The sequence below is a fragment of the Alternaria ventricosa genome, assembly GCF_023758065.1.
Source record: "Alternaria ventricosa strain BMP 2768 chromosome Unknown scaffold_10, whole genome shotgun sequence".
In the NCBI taxonomy this organism is placed as follows: Eukaryota; Fungi; Ascomycota; class Dothideomycetes; order Pleosporales; family Pleosporaceae; genus Alternaria; species Alternaria ventricosa.
This window is the reverse complement of record NW_026055690.1, coordinates 513,749-527,135: the sequence shown is the minus strand read 5'-3', so window position 1 is coordinate 527,135 and position 13,387 is coordinate 513,749. Positions and strand designations below refer to the sequence as shown.

The following is a 13,387-nucleotide window of genomic DNA, read 5'->3' as shown; positions in this document are numbered from 1 at the left end:
CAATCTCAACACTAGAGGCTCATCCGGTCTTCTGCGAGGCTGGGGGCGATTGCATTGGGCGAGGGCTAGTGTTGGCGCGTGTGGTGTTGTTAGTGGAAGGCAGTTTCACAAGCGAAGTTTGTCCAGTGGAAGCTCGGCTATCCGCTGGAGCTCTGGCCTCGCCCGAACGCCCCCATGACGTCTGCAGCCCAGTGGTAGCACAAGGAGCACGATGCGGACCCGGGTACCATGAGAGCTTTCCCCGCGTTTGCGATGCTTTTGTACTATGTCCTGGATCCTTCTTAAGTCATCATTTCCCCGGATTCCCCTGCCATGACTTCCAACGATAATCCCGACAAGATGAGCTACATCTACAACTCGCAGCTCGTGAGCGCCCCTAACATGTGAAGATGAGCATTCGCTGACTTTGATCCGTAGGATGCCTTCACCCTTTACCATATCTCGCACGAAAAGGAAGAACATAGCTCCGTCGGCCCTGTACTTCCCGCCCTCGGTCATGCATCGTCTGGTGCTCTAGGAACCGTTGTGTCGAAACTCATAACATACCCTCTCGATGTCGTTATTACGCGCCTCCAAGTTCAGCGACAACTACATCACGGCGACGCGCATCCGCATTACAATGGCTTTCTCGACGCCATCGAGAAGATATACGAGAGGGAGGGTGGACCAAAGGCCTTCTACAGCGGTGTAGTGCCCGAGGTTGTGAAGGGTGTCGCCGATAGCTTCCTCTTCTTTCTAGCGTATTCATATGCGCGACAGAAGAGGCTCGAAGCGCGAGGTACTGGACACAGCTTGCCAGCGCTCGAAGAGATTGGCGTCGGCGTTGTCGCAGGCGCCTTCTCCAAGTTCTTCACGACGCCCATCCAGCAGATTGTCACGCGGAAGCAGACAGCGGCCATGATGCGACAAGAGTCGTCGACCACCATACCCCCGCTGTCCGGTACCAGGGATATAGCACAGGAGATCATGCGTGAGAAAGGCATACAGGGCTTCTGGTCTGGCTACTCTGCCAGCTTGATCCTGACATTGAACCCTTCCATCACCATGCTTCTGCACAAGGCCCTCCTACGACTGGTTGTACCCAGGGCAAATCGAGACGACCCCGGCGCGCGCATGACCTTCCTTCTCGCCGCCATAAGCAAGGTCCTTGCCTCTACCGCTACTTATCCGTTCTCCCTCGCAAAGACACGCGCTCAGGTGTCCTCACAAAAGCCCTCTTCTGGTATTGGTGAGACTTCGGACAAGGAGAAGTCGGACGAGCCACTCGAGTCGAGAGCACTACAAGCTAGGCAGCGGACCGTGTTCAGTACCATCTTGCGCATCGCTCAGACTGAGGGAATATGGGGTTTGTACCAGGGTCTGGGGGCGGAAGTGCTCAAAGGCTTCTTCTCCCATGGTATCACGATGTTGATGAAGGACCGCATTCATGCTGTCATCATCAGCCTGTACTACACTGTGCAGGGCGCGTTAAAGAAATACCCTAGCCCAAGTGAAGTCGCAAAATCGGCATCAGACAGCGTTCAGAGCGCCTACGAGCAAGGCAAGGAGCAGGCTAGCGATGCTTATGCGAAGGGCGCCGAAGTTGTCGGCAACGCAACAGAATCGGCAAAGCACGCCGTGTCACAGGGCTCACAGCAGGCGCAAGACCTAGTGGAGAAGGGCAGAGATGCCGTCAGTGAGGCCGCAAGCAGCGCCTATGACCAGGGCAAGAATGTTTTGGATAAAGGACAGGATGCTGCCAGCAATGCCACACAGCAAACTGGAGAAGCCCTGGAGAATGGCAAGAGGGCCGCAAGCGACGCATCGCAGCAGGCCAAAGACGCTGTTCTGGACGCCGATATCAAGGACATCAATGGCCCCGACAAGGGTATCAAAGAGTGAGCCATACGGCAGATGATTCTCTCAGCGCCTTCAGATTGTACATATACCCGATTGATTTTGTATTTCTTTGTTCAAAGGCATGTCTGGATGAAGGATGTATTTCTTTGGGTATGGTTCGGCGTCAAAAGCGTGCCTGACTTTCGTAATGCATAATGAGCAAATAATTGCCGGGTGAACTGTCCATCTACCTTGGGCGATCTGAAACGTCAGGGTGTCAGTATCCACTGCCACGCTTCGAGCAGCTGGTATGTCCATGTACCTAGGTACCGGACGGAAGCGTTCCAATGAGATCGAGTCTGTGTTCAAAGTAACTGCAATGGAAATCGTGTTCACGCCAGAATAGTACCAGCGTGTCAACTCAAAGCAGGATTTTTCCAGCCTTGCGGGCTTTGTTGTCTCTGCTGCGCTGGCTATTGTGGGGATGGCTGGTCACGGTACGTCGCATGTGTCATGCCGGTGGCTGGTTGCAGCGGTTGCCCTGGAGGCCAATGCGCTAACCACCTGGCTCCGCCCGCAGCGCCTCCATCATCAACAACGACGCCTGGCGACACATTCGACTGCATGCCGCAGTTGAGCGGCGACTAACTACTAACCTGCACAGGAACAGGACAATATTGTTTGCGCGACAGTGCGAGCGCGAAGAACCGGCTCGAAGATTCCGATAGTCGGCGGCGCATGACTGGCGACACTCACAGCACGGCCATTGGACAAAAGCGGAATCGTCAACATCCCGGACACCCAGAGGGCAGCCGCAACCCACGCGCACACCACCAGCTGCGGCTTTCTATGTCGTAGACGCCGGTGACGACATAGACCGCGACCGAGCAGCTGTGTGTTGACGTCTTGTCACTGCACCCCGCCCAGCTCATTCCCCTGATCACCGCACGCCGTTGGCAGTCGCAGCCCAACCCCCACCGCCATCATGACGACCACCGGAGCGCAGTCTTCGCCGAGCCGGGGAGGATGGAGCAGCCTCGAGGAGGAGCTGGCTTACTACAAGTCCCAGTACGAGACGCTGGAGATGGAGCTGCAGGAGTTTCAGGCATCGAGCAAGGAACTGGAGGCCGAGCTCGAGCGCGACGTCGAGGAGAGCGAGAAGCGGGAGCGCAAGCTGCAGGAAAAGGCAGAGAAGCTGGGGTTCGAGGTTGAGGAGTGGAAGGTGCGTGGTCTCCAACACATTTGGAGCGCATGTATGCCCAACAGACAGGCACTAACAAGACATGACAGACAAAGTACAAGCAGAGCAAGGCCGAGGCCAACAACGCGCAGAACACCCTCCAGAAGGAGATCACCACGATGCGCGAAAGCCAACGCGCCCTCCAGATGCGACTCCGCGACATCGAAGTACAGAGCGACGATTTCGAGCGCCAGGCACGCCACCAGACATCATCACTCGAGGACGTGGAATCCAAGTACAACGTTGCTATTGAGCGCAGCGTCATGCTGGAAGAAGAGATCAAGATCGGGGAGCAAGAACGAGAAGCGCTGCGGATAGAAACACAGCGACTTAGGGACGAACTGTCGGACCTGCGGGTAGAGGCGGAAATCACGCAGGAGAAGTTGCGCATCGCAGAGGAGACGATTGAGAACCACCACGTGCGTAAGGTATCCAACCATCTCTCTGGTGATGCCCTGAGGCCACGCTCGCCGGTTTCCGAGGCATCGACCACAGCAACCACCGTCTCCTCGCCCACGGCTGCTTCGACCCCACCACACTCGAAAGCAGATGGCATACACACGGACGCGACACCTCCTTCGCCACCGCTGTCCGACGCACCCATCACCACTAGACACGTACCTTCGACGCCCATGCCCAAGCGCAAGAACTCGTATGCGCCGCTGGACCCAGGTGCAACCCCTCGCGCCGGCTTGTATCAGCGAGCACCAAGGCACTCACGAGGGCCCAGCATGTCCGCCTCGCGACCAAGTACAAGCGCCAGTGGACGGGCAACGCCTTCTATACGAACAACTGCACCCGCATCCCGAGCGCCTAGACCGAGCTTTGGAAGTGGTGCACCGCCGCCAAGTTTGCCTAGGTCAGGCTCGCTCGTTCAGGTCCGAGGGCTGATTGGTAAGATGCAGAAGCTCGAAGAACGGGTACACGCAGCACGATCCAAGCTCCCTGCGCCAACTACGACCCCACCGCGAGCCAGCCCACGAAACGGCAGTGCCATGGGACACCACATGCCAAGTACTGTCACATTAAGGAGCGGCAGGAAGCGCAGCTCCCACGCGTCAGCGGGCTCGTCAGTCCCTGGCGCCTACGAGTCGGGTGTAAGCCGGTTGTCATTCGGTATGTCGACCTCGTCGCGCGAACCCACCAACAGCAGGCCTCCCAGCCGAGCATCCATGTCGTCGCAGTCAGCGATGCAGCGGCCGGCAAGCAGAAGCAGCACCCGAACGCCACTCGGACATTATTCGTCTTCGTCGATTAGCGGAACGGAGCCCCGGATGCCAAGGCCAAGAAGCTCTATGAGCGGTCATGGCCACTCGCATTCGCTGTCCATGTCGCGGCGGGATACAGACGCCAACAGCGACGGAAGCGGCGTCTCAACACCAATGGGCAGGCGACTTACACTGGAGAAGACAGGCATACCTACACCCAGCGGTATACCAAGGCGTCAAAGTGCAGGACGCAGGGCAAGCAACAACATGGACAACGGAGATATGGCCCCTCCTGCTCGGCCACGAAAGATGTCGACGCAGGCTGAGGAGGAATCATACTAGGAAGGAACGGCGCATCGGTAGGAATTTAAGGGACCCGCAGAACCACGTGCGTGTACTTCTGCATCGATCAATCTCCGGTGCATGTTCTACGGCACTATACCTCATGCATTCTGGAGTCGGGTTCGTAATGCACATGTGCTAGAATTTGGGAAACGGGATAGGGACGGGGTGTTTGGTGCAGGTCGGTCAGGCATGGTTGCACATCGGGAAGATGAAGAAGGTCGAGAGGTTCCCAGCTCCTTTGGTGGCAGTTACACATTACTTTTACATTCAATTTCCTTTGTTCGAAACCAATATACCCCGAATTCCATTCACCGCTAAGCTCGCCATTGCTTCTGTGCACATCACCTTTTCCGTTTGTTTCACACTCAATCTTGAAATACTACTACAGATCTCACGTGCTCTCCTTACTTCAAACGGAGTAGACTGCTCGTCCTGGACGAAAATCTGGGGTAAAGTTGCATGCATGCGCAGCCGCATGGGCGTTGGTGGTCGCGTAGTCAAAAATCGTACGATTCTGATGTCAAACGGCGGCCTGTCCCGCCGCGTTGACCCAAGCAGGAACCAGCACCAGCTACTCGCGCAAGACCCTGGATCTTCGGAACGCGCCTTCGGAATCTAGCTTGCTTTATCTGGATAGGCATCCTGGCTTGCTTTATCTCGCAGCATCGCTACCAAACTGACAATCGTTATTGAAGAGATGCGGACGGCGGTACTACGGGGCTTTGGCCGGCTGCCCTGCGGCGGTACCTGAGCACAACGTTTGCGACCTATGCTTTCGCGGGAGATGTTTTCTTTATTACTTCTACCCGGCTTCTCACGCCGTCGTAGACTACTAGACTGCTGTATGGAAGCCGGTACTTTTTGTTTCAGCGTCATCTACGGTGTGCTAAATTGAGCGTGTGCTTGATGTTTGTTCCGAGAGCGGCCGCTTTGGGCGCTGATTGGGTGGCTGCGATCGGAGTCCGGTGGGAGGTGTCGGGGGAGGAGACCCGAGCATTACTCTTGATGTTGCTCTGGCGTGGTTTGGCAATTGTGAGACGGGTGTTTGGTTATTTTGGGAGAAGGGTGTATGGTGGTGTGAAGGGCTTAGTGGGGAGGCGGCGATGGAGAGGTGAGATGGAAGATGTTGAGACGATATCAGGTAGGTAGCTACGTGTTGGGAGAGGGGTAAAGTTTGAAGTGGCGGTGATAGCTATCAACTCAACCCTGAACCGTCAGCGGATCAACGGCAGACGGGAGGCTTGACCAGCTGTTGGTGAGAGATAGCCAGGGCTCAACACATGGGCATGCAGGTACTCGTGCTCGGGTTGGGTCTCGCAACAAGCAACTAATGCGGAAATGCTCCCAACAGACCTAGAACAGATACCGCCATGGCGAGCAAACTCTCAACATGCTGTACCCATCGATCGTGAAAAAAAGCGGCAATCTTGACTTGATCCAGGTAGCTGGCTAGTCAGTCAGCGTAGCTAAGTAGTGAATTGGCCCGTAGACCAGCCGTCGTGTGTACATAATCGGGTTCCGAAGGGCTTCCGAGTCGTCTACCGTGGCTTGGAGAGGGATGGACAGGGGCGTTATGGGGGACGTGGTGCAGGGCCTTGCCGTCTTCGGCATCGCTGGCGATGCGATAGCTCAACAGTGCTTCGGGAAGTGCATTGGGGTGTTCCGCTATGGCTCTAAAAATTTAATACATACGTGAGCTGCTCCCGGACGCTTGCGACCATTTCCCCTCCTCTGGCTCTGCTGTATCTACCTCCCTCCCACATACTATATACCTTGCTGTGCTGTACTTGTCCTCGTACGCACTACTAGTCCCTCCTTCGCTCAACTCCACGCGTTCGTTGTTGGTGCTTCCTCCCGGCGCCGCATAGAATTCCTGGCATTGAAGATTGCTTTTGGGCTCTTCCACACCGACACTACGACTGTCCTTCACTAATAGTCTGCTCGGGCCCTCCCACCGACAGGATCGTTAGAGACGCACACGTCGATTGCAGAGCATCGTCATTTTCGGGTCAATCAGATCTACATTCGACACTAGAGGCCGAGCTCCAGCTTGCCCTTACAAGTGGAAAATTGACCGGACCCTCACCGAACCGCAACCCAACTTCGCCCTCGCTCCTTCCTCCCCACATCCCAATTCCTCGGTGCATGGGATTATCTTCACACATCATGGCCGGAGCTGCACAGAACGGAGTCAACGGGGATGCTAATGGCGCCCCGAGCTCCTACGCCGCCAAGTTCGATCTTGCTCCGCACTTCATCGGCGGGAACAACCTCAAGGTAGCGTCGCCGGGCAAAGTCAAGGACTTTGTGGCGGCGCACGACGGACACACGGTCATTACCAATGTGAGCGACACCCTCTGCAAAGAAGCGTGAGAAAAGTGGTGGTGTTGAGAACGGACGCGCTGACCAGTGGCTCCCCCGCAGGTGCTCATTGCAAACAACGGTATCGCCGCAGTCAAGGAAATCCGTTCGGTGCGGAAATGGGCGTACGAGACATTCGGCGATGAGCGGGCGATCCAGTTCACCGTCATGGCGACGCCCGAGGATCTGCAGGCCAACGCTGAGTACATCCGCATGGCAGACCAATACGTCGAGGTACGTGCTCCCCCAGACAGCGGCGACGAGCGATGCGTGGCTAACGGCGACTATGCAGGTACCCGGCGGTACCAACAACAACAACTACGCCAACGTCGAGCTAATTGTCGATGTGGCCGAGCGCATGAACGTGCACGCCGTCTGGGCCGGATGGTGCGTATACAGCCCAACCAACGTCGGATGAGGGCTCATGGCTGACTTTTTGCGTCTAGGGGACACGCCTCGGAGAACCCCAAGCTGCCCGAATCGCTCGCCGCCTCGCCCAAGAAGATTGTCTTCATCGGCCCTCCCGGCTCGGCCATGCGCTCGCTCGGTGACAAGATCTCGTCCACAATCGTCGCACAACACGCCAAGGTGCCGTGCATCCCCTGGTCGGGAACCGGCGTCGACGAGGTCCAGGTCGACCAGCACGGCATCGTCACAGTCGAGGACCACGTCTACGACAAGGGCTGCACAAAGTCGTGGGAAGAGGGTCTGGAGAAGGCCAAGGCCATTGGCTTCCCCGTCATGGTCAAGGCCTCGGAGGGTGGTGGCGGCAAGGGTATCCGAAAGGTCGAGCGCGAGGAGGACTTTGAGCAGCTGTACAAGGCGGCTGCCTCTGAAATCCCCGGATCGCCCATCTTCATCATGAAGCTGGCAGGCAGCGCGCGCCACTTGGAAGTCCAGCTGCTGGCTGACCAGTACGGCAACAACATCTCCCTGTTCGGACGTGACTGTTCGGTACAGCGACGTCACCAGAAGATCATTGAGGAGGCACCGGTAACAGTTGCTGGCTCAAAGACCTTCCAGGAGATGGAGAAGGCTGCCGTCTCGCTCGGTCGCCTCGTCGGATACGTCTCTGCGGGTACCGTCGAGTACCTCTACTCGCACTCCGACGACAAGTTCTACTTCCTCGAGCTGAACCCCCGTCTCCAGGTCGAGCATCCTACCACGGAAATGGTAACGGGCGTGAACCTCCCAGCCGCCCAGCTCCAGATTGCTATGGGTCTCCCACTGCACCGTGTTCGCGACATTCGTCTCCTGTACGGTGCCGACCCACACGCCAGCTCTACCATTGACTTCGACTTCTCCACCGAAGGCAGTGCCAAGAGCCAGCGTCGCCCCACTCCCAAGGGCCACTGCACAGCCTGCCGTATCACCTCTGAGGACCCTGACGAGGGCTTCAAGCCTTCCGGCGGTACTATCCACGACCTCAACTTCAGGAGTAGCTCCAACGTCTGGGGTTACTTCTCCGTCAGCTCTGCTGGTGGTATTCACAGCTTCTCCGACTCGCAATTCGGTCACATCTTCGCTTATGGCGAGAACCGCCAGGCTTCGCGGAAGCACATGGTTGTTGCGCTCAAGGAGTTGAGCATTCGTGGTGACTTCCGTACGACGGTTGAGTATCTCATCAAGTTGCTTGAGACTCCTGCGTTCGAGGACAACACCATCACCACTGGCTGGCTCGACGAGCTCATCTCCAAGAAGCTGACTGCTGAGCGTCCCGACACCATGATCGCCGTCATTTGCGGTGCTGTTACCAAGGCCCATGTTGCAAGTGAAGCGTGCGTCAACGAGTACAAGACCAGCTTGGAGAAGGGTCAGGTGCCTTCCAAGGACGTCTTGAAGACGGTCTTCCCCGTAGACTTCATCTACGAGGGCTACCGCTACAAGTTCACCGCGACCAAATCCACCATTGATAGCTTCACCTTGTTTGTCAACGGCACAAAATGCTCAGTCGGCGTCAGGGCACTTGCTGATGGCGGTCTCTTGATTCTGCTCAGCGGAAAGTCTCACAACGTCTACTGGAAGGAGGAGGTTGGCGCCACCCGTCTCTCTGTTGACGGCAAGACCTGCCTTCTCGAGCAGGAGAACGACCCCACCCAGCTGCGCACACCATCGCCCGGTAAGCTCGTTAGGTTTCTCGTCGAGAATGGCGAGCATGTTGGCCAGGGTCAGCCTTTCGCCGAGGTCGAGGTCATGAAGATGTACATGCCTCTTATCGCCCAAGAGGCTGGTATGGTCAACCTCATCAAGCAGCCAGGAGCCGTCCTTGAGGCTGGTGACATCCTCGGTGTCCTAGCTTTGGATGACCCATCCAAGGTCAAGTCGGCCCAGAACTTCACCGGTCAGCTGCCCGAGCTGGGTGCTCCCCAGGTACCAGGAGCCAAGCCACCGCAGCGATTCGTCTACCTGTACTACATTCTGCAAAACATCTTCCAGGGTTTCGACAACCAGGTCATCATGCAGAGCACACTCAAGGAGCTGGTCGATGTCCTCCGCGACCCTGAGCTGCCATATGGCGAGTGGAACGCACAGGCTTCCGCTCTCCACGCGCGTATGCCTCAGAAGCTTGATGCTACCTTCTCGCAGATCGTCGAGAAGGCCCACAGCCGTAACCTCGAGTTCCCAGGCAAGGCCCTCAACAAGGCTTTCCAGAAGTTCGTTGAGGAGAACGTCGCCAAGGGCGATGTCGCCCTTCTCAAGGCCGCATTGGAGCCTCTTTCTGATGTCATTACCCGCTACTCTGAGGGTCTCAAGGCACACGAGTACAGCGTCATGATCAAGCTCTTGGAGATGTACTGGTCCGTTGAGTCGCTCTTCTCGTCTCGCACGTCGCGTGACGAGGAAGTCATTCTCAAGCTCCGTGACGAGAACCGCGACAACATCATGAGTGTCGTCCAAACTGTTCTCTCTCATGCCAAGGTTGGCGCGAAGAACAACCTTGTCCTTGCCATTCTGGACTTTTACCGACCCAACAAGCCCGGTGTCGGCAACATTGCCAAGTACTTCAAGGACATCCTCAAGAAGCTCACCGAGCTTGAGTCGAGGCAGACGGCCAAGGTCTCTCTCAAGGCGCGTGAGGTGCTCATTCAGTGCGCTATGCCTTCGCTTGAGGAGCGTACTTCGCAGATGGAACACATCCTGCGCTCTTCAGTCGTCGAGTCCCGTTACGGCGAGAGCGGTTGGGACCACCGTGAGCCCAACTTTGAAGTCATCAAGGAGGTTGTTGACTCCAGGTACACCGTGTTTGACGTTCTGACCCAATTCTTCGTTCACTCAGACCCCTACGTCGCTCTTGCTGCGCTTGAGGTGTACACTCGCCGAGCTTACCGCGCGTACCAGCTCCAGAACATCAACTACCACAACGAGGGCGAGCAGCAATGCTTCCTGTCCTGGGACTTCATCCTGCGAAAGGTTGGTGAGGCTGAATACGGTCTCGCTGTTGAGCCTTCAGAGCCCGGCACTCCCAGCACACCAGGATTTGAGCGTCCTCCTCGCATCCAGTCACTCAGCGACATGACTGCTTGGCAAAACCGATTCGACGGCGAGCCTACCCGAAAGGGTGTCGTTGTCCCCGTTGAGTACCTCGATGACGCGGACGAGCTCATCAGCAAGGCGCTGGACATCTTCCCCAACCTCGGCAAGGAGAAGAAGGGCGGTATTGGCCTGAGGGAGGGTCTTACCCTGAAGCGCACTCCTACTACTGGAGTAAACGAGCCCAAGCATACTGACGAGCTTACTGGTGTTTTGAACATCGCTGTTCGCGACATTGAAGGCAGTGATGATAAGGAGATCCTCGAGCGCATTCTGCCCATCGTCGACGACTTCAAGCAGGAGCTTCTGTCCCGTCGCATTCGCCGCATCTCATTCATCTGCGGTCACAAGGACGGAACCTACCCCGGCTACTACACATTCCGTGGACCCACATACGAGGAAGACGCTAGTATCCGTCACGTCGAGCCTGCTCTTGCCTTCCAGCTTGAGCTTGGCAGACTTTCCAAGTTCGACATCAAGCCCGTGTTCACCGAGAACCGCAACATCCACATCTACGAGGCTGTTGGCAAGGGCGCCGAGAGCGACAAGCGCTACTTCTTGAGGGCTGTCGTCCGATCTGGCCGTCTTCGCGAGGAGATCCCTACCGCCGAGTACATGGTATCTGAGACCGACAGGTTGATGACTGACATTTTGGATGCTTTGGAGATCGTCGGCACTTCGCAGGCTGATATGAACCACATCTTCATCAACTTCTCGCACGTCTTCCCTCTTAACCCAACCGAGGTTGAGGAGGCAATTGGTGGTTTCTTGGAGCGCTTCGGTCGACGTCTCTGGCGTCTCCGTGTGACTGGCGCTGAGATCCGCATCATTGTTACCGACCCTGCGACTGGCATCCCCTACCCTCTTCGTGTCATCATCACCAACACCTCAGGATACGTTATCCAAGTTGAGATGTACGCAGAGCGCAAGTCCGAGAAGGCCGGCAAGTGGCTCTTCCACAGCATTGGTGGAACCACCAAGATTGGTGCTCTTCACCTCCAGCCCGTCTCGACTCCTTACCCCACCAAGGGAGCGCTGCAGCCCAAGAGGTACAAGGCTCATCTCATGGGAACTCAGTATGTGTACGACTTCCCTGAGCTCTTCCGCCAGGCGACCGAGAACAGCTGGATCGAGGCTATCAAGAAGCACTCGTTCCTCCGGGACAGGCAGCCAGCGAAGGGAGAGTGCCTCGAGTACTACGAGTTGGTGCTTGACGACACTGACAACTTGGCTGAGGTCAACCGTGACCCTGGCCACAACACCATCGGTATGGTCGGATGGATGGTCACCGCAAAGACCCCTGAGTACCCCCGTGGCCGTCGCTTCATCATCATCGCCAACGATATCACCTTCAAGATCGGTTCTTTCGGCCCAGCGGAAGACAACTTCTTCCACAAGTGCTCTGAGCTTGCACGGAAGCTCGGAATCCCGCGTATCTACCTTTCGGCCAACTCTGGTGCTCGTATCGGTCTTGCTGAGGAGCTCATTCCTCACTTCTCTGTTGCATGGAAGGACGCCGACAAGCCCGAGGCTGGTTTCGACTACCTCTACCTGACACCTGAGAAGTACGAGCACTTTGTTGATGGCAAGCGCAATGATGTCATCTGCGAGAAGGTTGAGGTCGATGGTGAGAACCGCTACAAGATCACTACTGTCATTGGTGCTGAGGATGGTCTTGGTGTTGAGTCGCTCCGTGGCTCCGGTCTTATCGCTGGTGAGACATCGAGGGCCTACGAGGACATTTTCACCATCACTTTGGTGACTTGCCGCTCAGTTGGTATGTATCTTCAGCACAATGTCCAAATTCGTCTACTAACGCTACATAGGTATCGGTGCTTACCTCGTCCGCCTCGGTCAGCGTGCCATCCAGATTGAAGGACAGCCAATCATCCTCACCGGTGCACAGGCCATCAACAAGCTGCTCGGTCGTGAAGTTTACACCTCTAACCTCCAGCTTGGTGGTACCCAGATCATGTACAGGAACGGTGTTTCACACTCCACTGCCGATGATGACTTCGAAGGTGTCTCCAAGATCGTCCAGTGGCTGTCATACGTACCCGACAAGAAGGGCAGCCCCGTCCCTATCTCGCCCTCTGCCGACAACTGGGACCGCGACATCACCTATTACCCACCTGGCAAGTCAGCCTACGATGTGAGGCACCTCATCGCCGGAAAGGAGGACGAAGACGGCTTCCAGTCTGGTCTGTTCGATCGCGGCTCCTTCGTTGAGACTCTTGGTGGTTGGGCTAAGACTGTTGTCGTCGGTCGTGCTCGCCTCGGTGGCATCCCTATCGGTGTCATCGGTGTTGAGACACGCTCGGTCGAGAACGTCACACCTGCTGACCCCGCCAACCCCGACTCCATCGAACAGGTCACATCCGAGGCTGGTGGTGTCTGGTACCCCAACTCCGCCTTCAAGACTGCTCAGGCTATCAAGGACTTCAACAACGGTGAGCAACTGCCGTTGATGATTCTTGCCAACTGGCGTGGTTTCTCTGGTGGTCAGCGCGATATGTACAACGAGGTCCTCAAGTACGGTTCTTACATTGTCGACGCACTCGTCAAGTTTGAACAGCCCATCTTCGTCTACATTCCTCCGTACGGCGAGCTCCGTGGTGGATCTTGGGTTGTTGTTGATCCCACTATCAACCCTCAATTCATGGAGATGTACGCCGACGAGGACTCGCGTGGTGGTGTGCTCGAACCCGAAGGTATCGTCGGTATCAAGTACCGTCGGGAACGTCAACTCGACACAATGGCCCGCAACGACCCTACCTACGGTGCTCTCAAGCGCAAGCTGAACGACAAGGCAACACCAGAGTCTGAACTCAGCGAAATCAAGGCCCAAATGACCGAGCGCGAGAAGAAGCTTCTACCCGTCTAC

General features: G+C 56.5%; 2 protein-coding genes across 2 annotated transcripts; both read left to right on the top strand.

Moving 5' to 3' along the window:
• Positions 1–312: 312 nt before the first annotated feature.
• J4E93_006261 (uncharacterized protein) lies at positions 313–1,881 on the top strand (the record flags this gene model as incomplete). Its single annotated transcript, XM_049344178.1, has 2 exons — positions 313–366; positions 418–1,881. 2 exons carry the CDS (start codon positions 313–315, stop codon positions 1,879–1,881), a joined length of 1,518 nt encoding a protein of 505 aa, XP_049198613.1.
• Positions 1,882–2,803: 922 nt separating this feature from the next.
• Positions 2,804–4,608, top strand: J4E93_006260 (uncharacterized protein; the record flags this gene model as incomplete). Its single annotated transcript, XM_049344177.1, has 2 exons — positions 2,804–3,040; positions 3,109–4,608. 2 exons carry the CDS (start codon positions 2,804–2,806, stop codon positions 4,606–4,608), a joined length of 1,737 nt encoding a protein of 578 aa, XP_049198612.1.
• Positions 4,609–13,387: the final 8,779 nt, after the last annotated feature.